The sequence below is a fragment of the Nerophis ophidion genome, linkage group LG29 (genome assembly GCF_033978795.1).
Source record: "Nerophis ophidion isolate RoL-2023_Sa linkage group LG29, RoL_Noph_v1.0, whole genome shotgun sequence".
In the NCBI taxonomy this organism is placed as follows: domain Eukaryota; kingdom Metazoa; phylum Chordata; class Actinopteri; order Syngnathiformes; family Syngnathidae; genus Nerophis; species Nerophis ophidion.
Window position 1 is genome coordinate 29,256,100 of NC_084639.1, and position 9,577 is coordinate 29,265,676.

Here is a 9,577-nt window from a genome sequence, read left to right on the forward strand (position 1 = left end):
CAAACTTTAGTCCCCAACTTTATTTTGAAGTATGTCTCCAAGCCCCGCCCACAACCCATGATTGACAGCAAGGCTTAAAGGGGAAGTCCTCGTGGTCTGACGACAGGAAGTCACTTGAGTGGCGAGAAGGAACACGCAAACATAACTTTGTTGTCCCGCGTGTGCACGTGGACTGAGGGACACACAAGTTACGTTATTGATCCTGTCAGGTTATTGATCGATTTAGCTCATCGATCAAACAAGCTATCAATCGATACAGGTCATTGATCGATTCAGGTTTTTAATTGATTTAACTTATCGATCAAACAGGTTATTTATTGATTCAGGTTATTGATCAATTTAGTTTATCGCTCAAACAGATTTTCAATCGATACAGGTTATTGATAGATTCAGGTTATCGATCAATTCAGGTTATTGATCGATTTAGCTTATCAATCAAACAGGTGATCAATCAATATAGGTTATTGATCAATTTAGCTTATCGATCGATACAGGTTATAGAGTGGTTGATCCGTATGATATCACCTGCAACTTCGGCCATGGCGTCGCCTTGAACTTGACGTCGTTTGTCGGCGCTCTCGAACCACCAGAGGGCGTGAACTGCAGGAGAAGATACGTGTCGTCATGGCAACATCAAACAGCTGTCATGATACTGGATATTGTGATCACGTGACCTGCGTTGTTGTCTGGTTCTCGTGTCAGCGCCTTACACACACACACACACACACACACACACACATCACCTGTGTCCAGGTGGCCAATCTCGCTGTGAAAAGCGGCGACCAAGTGGGCGTGTCCAGGTGCATCATGGGAGGCCATGGCATGCTGCAGGCTTCTGCCCCAAAGTGGCGGCCCCCCCAGACGCATCTTGAAGGACGCCAGTTCAAAAGCACCTGGAAAGACGCAGGTGAGGTCAGCACGGAGACGGATGCAGACCTTGTGGGCGGGGCTTACCGCCCTCCAGCGGCGGCGTGCGCAGGCGGCTCCACGGCAACAAGGTGGTGACGTGGTTGTCCTGCCAGGTCAGCATGGGAATGGCCTGGGAGATGTACTCCGACATCCAGCGCGGATCCTGGGCCAGCGCCGAGCGGACCGCCGCCCGCTGGGAGAAAGAGTCTGAGGGGCAGGGGGCGGGGCTTAGTCACAGCACTCCACGTCCTGGAAGGCGGAGCTGTGACCACATTCTCACCGTACTTCCAAATATGGAAGACCTGGTTCAGGCCGCCGTACTCCACACTCCAGTAGCCAATCAGCTGCGAGTGGGCGGTCCTGAGGTGGATCTTGTCATTGGTCAGCCTCAGGAAGGCGGCCGTTCGGTCGGGACGGATTCTGTAGGTCCGGAACTCGTAGAGAGGTCCTTGGCGTTGGGGCGCTGTGGCGGGAAGGTGAGCGGCGGCTTGCTGCTCACAAGAGACGGCATTTCAATCAGGAAATCAAACCAAAACCAAGACAAATATTCCAAAGTAAAGTCATGTGCTTTCAACTTAAAGCTTCCACCTCGCTCCCAAGTCCAAGGTGACCCCTATTAAAGCTTCCACCTCTGTCCCAAGTCCAAGGTGACCCCTATTAAACCTTCCACCCCGCTCCCAAGTCCAAGGTGACCCCTATTAAAGCTTCCACCTCGCTCCCAAGTCCAAGGTGACCCCTATTAAAGCTTCCACCCCGCTCCCAAGTCCAAGGTGACCCCTATTAAAGCTTCCACCTCGCTCCCAAGTCCAAGGTGACCCCTATTAAAGCTTCCACCTCGCTCCCAAGTCCAAGGTGACCCCTATTAAAGCTTCCACCCCGCTCCCAAGTCCAAGGTGACCCCTATTAAAGCTCCCACCTCGCTCCCAAGTCCAAGGTGACCCCTATTAAAGCTTCCACCTCGCTCCCAAGTCCAAGGTGACCCCTATTAAAGCTTCCACCTTGCTCCCAAGTCCAAGGTGACCCCTATTAAAGCTTCCACCTCTGTCCCAAGTCCAAGGTGACCCCTATTAAAGCTTCCACCCCGCTCCCAAGTCCAAAGTGACCCCTATTAAAGCTCCCACCTCGCTCCCAAGTCCAAGGTGACCCCTATTAAAGCTTCCACCCCGCTCCCAAGTCCAAGGTGACCCCTATTAAAGCTTCCACCTTGCTCCCAAGTCCAAGGTGACCCCTATTAAAGCTTCCACCTCTCTCCCAAGTCCAAGGTGACCCCTATTAAAGCTTCCACCTCGCTCCCAAGTCCAAGGTGACCCCTATTAAAGCTTCCACCCCGCTCCCAAGTCCAAGGTGACCCCTATTAAAGCTTACACCTCGCTCCCAAGTCCAAGGTGACCCCTATTAAAGCTTCCACCTCTGTCCCAAGTCCAAGGTGACCCCTATTAAAGCTTCCACCTCTGTCCCAAGTCCAAGGTGACCCCTATTAAAGCTTCCATCTCGCTCCCAAGTCCAAGGTGACCCTATTAAAGCCTCCACCCCGCTCCCAAGTCCAAGGTGACCCCTATTAAAGCTTCCACCTCGCTCCCAAGTCCAAGGTGACCCCTATTAAAGCTTCCACCTCTGTCCCAAGTCCAAGGTGACCCCTATTAAAGCTTCCACCTCGCTCCCAAGTCCAAGGTAACCCCTATTAAAGCTTCCACCTCTGTCCCAAGTCCAAGGTGACCCCTATTAAAGCTTCCACCTCGCTCCCAAGTCCAAGGTGACCCCTATTAAAGCTTCCACCTCTCTCCCAAGTCCAAGGTGACCCCTATTAAAGCTTCCACCTCGCTCCCAAGTCCAAGGTGACCCCTATTAAAGCTTCCACCTCTGTCCCAAGTCCAAGGTGACCCCTATTAAAGCTTCCACCTCTGTCCCAAGTCCAAGGTGACCCCTATTAAAGCTTCCACCTCGGTCCCAAGTCCAAGGTGACCTCTATTAAAGCTTCCACCCCGCTCCCAAGTCCAAGGTGACCCCTATTAAAGCTTCCACCCCGCTCCCAAGTCCAAGGTGACCCCTATTAAAGCTTCCACCTCGCTCCCAAGTCCAAGGTGACCCCTATTAAAGCTTCCACCTCTGTCCCAAGTCCAAGGTGACCCCTATTAAAGCTTCCACCTCGGTCCCAAGTCCAAGGTGACCTCTATTAAAGCTTCCACCCCGCTCCCAAGTCCAAGGTGACCCCTATTAAAGCTTCCACCCCGCTCCCAAGTCCAAGGTGACCCCTATTAAAGCTTCCACCTCGCTCCCAAGTCCAAGGTGACCCCTATTAAAGCTTCCACCTCGCTCCCAAGTCCAAGGTGACCCCTATTAAAGCTTCCACCTCGCTCCCAAGTCCAAGGTGACCCCTATTAAAGCTCCCACCTCACTTCCAAGTCCAAGGTGACCCCTATTAAAGCTTCCACCTCTGTCCCAAGTCCAAGGTGACCCCTATTAAAGCTTCCACCTCGCTCCCAAGTCCAAGGTGACCCCTATTAAAGCTTCCACCTCTGTCCCAAGTCCAAGGTGACCCTATTAAAGCTTCCACCCCGCTCCCAAGTCCAAGGTGACCCCTATTAAAGCTTCCACCTCGCTCCCAAGTCCAAGGTGACCCCTATTAAAGCTTCCACCTCTGTCCCAAGTCCAAGGTGACCCCTATTAAAGCTTCCACCTCGCTCCCAATTCCAAGGTGACCCCTATTAAAGCTTCCACCTCTGTCCCAAGTCCAAGGTGACCCCTATTAAAGCTTCCACCTCGCTCCCAAGTCCAAGGTGACCCCTATTAAAGCTTCCACCTCTCTCCCAAGTCCAAGGTGACCCCTATTAAAGCTTCCACCTCGCTCCCAAGTCCAAGGTGACCCCTATTAAAGCTTCCACCTCTGTCCCAAGTCCAAGGTGACCCCTATTAAAGCTTCCACCTCTGTCCCAAGTCCAAGGTGACCCCTATTAAAGCTTCCACCTCGGTCCCAAGTCCAAGGTGACCTCTATTAAAGCTTCCACCCCGCTCCCAAGTCCAAGGTGACCCCTATTAAAGCTTCCACCCCGCTCCCAAGTCCAAGGTGACCCCTATTAAAGCTTCCACCTCTGTCCCAAGTCCAAGGTGACCCCTATTAAAGCTTCCACCTCGCTCCCAATTCCAAGGTGACCCCTATTAAAGCTTCCACCTCTGTCCCAAGTCCAAGGTGACCCCTATTAAAGCTTCCACCTCGCTCCCAAGTCCAAGGTGACCCCTATTAAAGCTTCCACCTCTCTCCCAAGTCCAAGGTGACCCCTATTAAAGCTTCCACCTCGCTCCCAAGTCCAAGGTGACCCCTATTAAAGCTTCCACCTCTGTCCCAAGTCCAAGGTGACCCCTATTAAAGCTTCCACCTCTGTCCCAAGTCCAAGGTGACCCCTATTAAAGCTTCCACCTCGGTCCCAAGTCCAAGGTGACCTCTATTAAAGCTTCCACCCCGCTCCCAAGTCCAAGGTGACCCCTATTAAAGCTTCCACCCCGCTCCCAAGTCCAAGGTGACCCCTATTAAAGCTTCCACCTCGCTCCCAAGTCCAAGGTGACCCCTATTAAAGCTTCCACCTCGCTCCCAAGTCCAAGGTGACCCCTATTAAAGCTTCCACCTCGCTCCCAAGTCCAAGGTGACCCCTATTAAAGCTCCCACCTCACTTCCAAGTCCAAGGTGACCCCTATTAAAGCTTCCACCTCTGTCCCAAGTCCAAGGTGACCCCTATTAAAGCTTCCACCTCGCTCCCAAGTCCAAGGTGACCCCTATTAAAGCTTCCACCTCTGTCCCAAGTCCAAGGTGACCCCTATTAAAGCTTCCACCTCGCTCCCAAGTCCAAGGTGACCCCTATTAAAGCTTCCACCTCGCTCCCAAGTCCAAGGTGACCCCTATTAAAGCTTACACCTCGCTCCCAAGTCCAAGGTGACGCCTATTAAAGCTTCCACCTCTCTCCCAAGTCCAAGGTGACCCCTATTAAAGCTTACACCTCGCTCCCAAGTCCAAGGTGACGCCTATTAAAGCTTCCACCTCGCTCCCAAGTCCAAGGTGACCCCTATTAAAGCTCCCACCTCTCTCCCAATTCCAAGGTGACCCCTATCAAAGCTTCCATCTCGCTCCCAAGTCCAAGGTGACCCCTATTAAAGCTTCCACCTCGGTCCCAAGTCCAAGGTGACCCCTATTAAAGCTTCCACCTCGCTCCCAAGTCCAAGGTGACCCCTATTAAAGCTCCCACCTCTCTCCCAAGTCCAAGGTGACCTCTATTAAAGCTTCCACCCCGCTCCCAAGTCCAAGGTGACCCCTATTAAAGCTTCCACCCCGCTCCCAAGTCCAAGGTGACCCCTATTAAAGCTTCCACCTCTGTCCCAAGTCCAAGGTGAACCCTATTAAAGCTTCCACCCCGCTCCCAAGTCCAAGGTGACCCCTATTAAAGCTTCCACCCCGCTCCCAAGTCCAAGGTGACCCCTATTAAAGCTTCCACCCCGCTCCCAAGTCCAAGGTGACCCCTATTAAAGCTTCCACCTCGCTCCCAAGTCCAAGGTGACCCCTATTAAAGCTTCCACCTCGCTCCCAAGTCCAAGGTGACCCCTATTAGAGCTTCCACCTCGCTCCCATGTCCAAGGTGACCCCTATTAAAGCTCCCACCTCACTTCCAAGTCCAAGGTGACCCCTATTAAAGCTTCCACCTCTGTCCCAAGTCCAAGGTGACCCCTATTAAAGCTTCCACCTCGCTCCCAAGTCCAAGGTGACCCCTATTAAAGCTTCCACCTCTGTCCCAAGTCCAAGGTGACCCCTATTAAAGCTTCCACCTCGCTCCCAAGTCCAAGGTGACCCCTATTAAAGCTTCCACCTCGCTCCCAAGTCCAAGGTGACCCCTATTAAAGCTTACACCTCGCTCCCAAGTCCAAGGTGACGCCTATTAAAGCTTCCACCTCTCTCCCAAGTCCAAGGTGACCCCTATTAAAGCTTGCACCTCGCTCCCAAGTCCAAGGTGACCCCTATTAAAGCTTACACCTCGCTCCCAAGTCCAAGGTGACCCCTATTAAAGCTTCCACCTTGCTCCCAAGTCCAAGGTGACCCCTATTAAAGCTTCCACCTTGCTCCCAAGTCCAAGGTGACCCCTATTAAAGTTCCCACCTCTCTCCCAAGTCCAAGGTGACCCCTATCAAAGCTTCCATCTCGCTCCCAAGTCCAAGGTGACCCCTATTAAAGCTTCCACCTCGCTCCCAAGTCCAAGGTGACCCCTATTAAAGCTTCCACCTCTCTCCCAAGTCCAAGGTGACCCGTATTAAAGCTTACACCTCGCTCCCAAGTCCAAGGTGACGCCTATTAAAGCTTCCACCTCGCTCCCAAGTCCAAGGTGACCCCTATTAAAGCTCCCACCTCTCTCCCAAGTCCAAGGTGACCCCTATCAAAGCTTCCATCTCGCTCCCAAGTCCAAGGTGACCCCTATTAAAGCTTCCACCTCGGTCCCAAGTCCAAGGTGACCCCTATCAAATCTTCCATCTCGCTCCCAAGTCCAAGGTGACCCCTATTAAAGCTTCCACCTCGCTCCCAAGTCCAAGGTGACCCCTATTAAAGCTCCCACCTCTCTCCCAAGTCCAAGGTGACCCCTATCAAAGCTTCCATCTCGCTCCCAAGTCCAAGGTGACCCCTATTAAAGCTTCCACCTCGGTCCCAAGTCCAAGGTGACCCCTATTAAAGCTTCCACCTCGCTCCCAAGTCCAAGGTGACCCCTATTAAAGCTCCCACCTCACTTCCAAGTCCAAGGTGACCCCTATTAAAGCTCCCACCTCACTTCCAAGTCCAAAGTGACCCCTATTAAAGCTTCCACCTCTGTCCCAAGTCCAAGGTGACCCCTATTAAAGCTTCCACCCCGCTCCCAAGTCCAAGGTGACCCCTATTAAAGCTCCCACCTCTCTCCCAAGTCCAAGGTGACCTCTATTAAAGCTTCCACCCCGCTCCCAAGTCCAAGGTGACCCCTATTAGAGCTTCCACCCCGCTCCCAAGTCCAAGGTGACCCCTATTAAAGCTTCCACCTCTGTCCCAAGTCCAAGGTGACCCCTATTAAAGCTTCCACCTCGCTCCCAAGTCCAAGGTGACCCCTATTAAAGCTTCCACCTCTGTCCCAAGTCCAAGGTGACCCCTATTAAAGCTTCCACCTCGCTCCCAAGTCCAAGGTGACCCCTATTAAAGCTTCCACCTCGCTCCCAAGTCCAAGGTGACCCCTATTAAAGCTTACACCTCGCTCCCAAGTCCAAGGTGACGCCTATTAAAGCTTCCACCTCTCTCCCAAGTCCAAGGTGACCCCTATTAAAGCTTACACCTCGCTCCCAAGTCCAAGGTGACGCCTATTAAAGCTTCCACCTCGCTCCCAAGTCCAAGGTGACCCCTATTAAAGCTCCCACCTCTCTCCCAAGTCCAAGGTGACCCCTATCAAAGCTTCCATCTCGCTCCCAAGTCCAAGGTGACCCCTATTAAAGCTTCCACCTCGGTCCCAAGTCCAAGGTGACCCCTATTAAAGCTTCCACCTCGCTCCCAAGTCCAAGGTGACCCCTATTAAAGCTTACACCTCGCTCCCAAGTCCAAGGTGACCCCTATTAAAGCTCCCACCTCGCTCCCAAGTCCAAGGTGACCCCTATTAAAGCTCCCACCTCACTTCCAAGTCCAAGGTGACCCCTATTAAAGCTCCCACCTCACTTCCAAGTCCAAGGTGACCCCTATTAAAGCTTCCACCTCTGTCCCAAGTCCAAGGTGACCCCTATTAAAGCTTCCACCTCGCTCCCAAGTCCAAGGTGACCCCTATTAAAGCTCCCACCTCTCTCCCAAGTCCAAGGTGACCCCTATTAAAGCTTCCACCTCTCTCCCAAGTCCAAGGTGACCCCTATTAAAGCTTCCACCTCTGTCCCAAGTCCAAGGTGACCCCTATTAAAGCTTCCACCTCGCTCCCAAGTCCAAGGTGACCCCTATTAAAGCTTACACCTCGCTCCCAAGTCCAAGGTGACCCCTATTAAAGCTTCCACCTTGCTCCCAAGTCCAAGGTGACCCCTATTAAAGCTTCCACCTTGCTCCCAAGTCCAAGGTGACCTTTATTAAAGCTTCCACCTTGCTCCCAAGTCCAAGGTGACCCCTATTAAAGCTTCCACCTTGCTCCCAAGTCCAAGGTGACCTTTATTAAAGCTTCCACCTTGCTCCCAAGTCCAAGGTGACCCCTATTAAAGCTTCCACCTTGGTCCCAAGTCCAAGGTGACCCCTTTTAAAGCTTCCACCTCGGTCCCAAGTCCAAGGTGACCCCTATTAAAGCTTCCACCTCGGTCCCAAGTCCAAGGTGACCCCTATTAAAGCTTCCACCTTGCTCCCAAGTCCAAGGTGACCCCTATTAAAGCTTCCACCTCGCTCCCAAGTCCAAGGTGACTCCTATTAAAGCTTCCACCTCGCTCCCAAGTCCAAGGTGACCCCTATTAAAGCTTCCACCTTGCTCCCAAGTCCAAGGTGACCCCTATTAAAGCTCCCACCTCTCTCCCAAGTCCAAGGTGACCCCTATTAAAGCTTCCACCTTGCTCCCAAGTCCAAGGTGACCCCTATTAAAGCTTCCACCTTGCTCCCAAGTCCAAGGTGACCCCTATTAAAGCTCCCACCTCTCTCCCAAGTCCAAGGTGACCCCTATTAAAGCTTCCACCTTGCTCCCAAGTCCAAGGTGACCCCTATTAAAGCTTCCACCTTGCTCCCAAGTCCAAGGTGACCCCTAACGATCCCTTTTTCTTAGCACACCTTCATTTACTTCACGCAATAATTCAATAACAAGACTAATTATAGCTCCCTTCTAAACTGACATTTCCATTTTGGGTTCTGAACTCACAAAAGTAATTTGGTTCCGGTTGGAATGCTGAGTGCCGCCAGCAGCAGGTGTGAGGCGGCCCAGCAGGCGCGCGTAGCTGCACAAGTGGACCATGGTGCAAGTACACTCCGTCCCACAGGGAAGTCCTGTCCAACGCTCAAAGATCGTCTCACCCAGGAGAAGTCCTGTCCAACACTCAAAGATCGTTTCACTGAGGAAAAGTGGACCATGTGGCAAGTGAACTTGGTCCTGCAGAGCTGTCAAACAGTCAAAGATCGTCTCACCGAGGGGAAGTCCTGTCAAACACTCAAAGATCGTCTCACCGCGAGGGATCACTCTACTAACAACCTCGCTGGAGGTCTCGCTCCCCTCAACATTGTTGTTGTCTTTAAGGTGTTTACGCAATAATGTCGAACTGGTTTAAAACATTGTCGATAAAACACACTTTATACAACTAACATTTAACATCGTTGATAAAACACACTTAACAACTAACATTTAACATTTCATATAAAACACACTTTATAATACTGTACCCTTTCAAACAGAAATAAAATACTTTCGGTGTTTACTTCCCGAGTCGAAGCAGAGTAACACCTCCTCTTTATGCCACTTTCTGTGTTACAGTGACGTCATTACGTCGGCTGCTGGTCAGTCTGCTGTTACGTGACACGTTTTAGGGGCGGGATGCTGCTGACGTCACTTCCTTAGCAGGAGCCGCCGTTGGCGCTGTCACACCAAATTTCTTCCCCCTTCCAAAAAAAGACCTTCCTCCCCATTTACTTCCGGGGTCATGATTAATACAGACATTTTGTTAACGCTATATTATA

At 51.9% G+C, this 9,577-nt stretch overlaps 1 protein-coding gene across 1 annotated transcript; it reads right to left on the reverse strand.

Annotated features, from left to right (window-relative positions):
- nipsnap3a (nipsnap homolog 3A (C. elegans)) lies at positions 1-9,542 on the reverse strand. Its single transcript, XM_061891903.1, has 9 exons — positions 9,515-9,542; positions 9,284-9,305; positions 9,032-9,162; positions 8,921-8,958; positions 1,190-1,400; positions 955-1,116; positions 744-893; positions 526-600; positions 1-172 (listed from the first exon to the last, which is right to left on the reverse strand). Exons 1-9 carry the CDS (start codon positions 9,540-9,542, stop codon positions 111-113), a joined length of 879 nt encoding a protein of 292 aa, XP_061747887.1. The 3' UTR covers positions 1-110.
- Positions 9,543-9,577: the final 35 nt, after the last annotated feature.

Excerpts from the sequence above, each read along its gene's own strand:
- nipsnap3a (XM_061891903.1), bottom strand. The coding sequence starts at position 9,542 with ATGACCCCGGAAGTAAATGGGGAGGAAG. Across the intron at positions 9,163-9,283 it reads TTTTATTTCTGTTTGAAAGG|TTCGACATTATTGCGTAAAC; the intron begins GTACAGTATTAT and ends GTTTTAAACCAG. Across the intron at positions 894-954 it reads CACGCCGCCGCTGGAGGGCG|GTGCTTTTGAACTGGCGTCC; the intron begins GTAAGCCCCGCC and ends GCGTCTTTCCAG.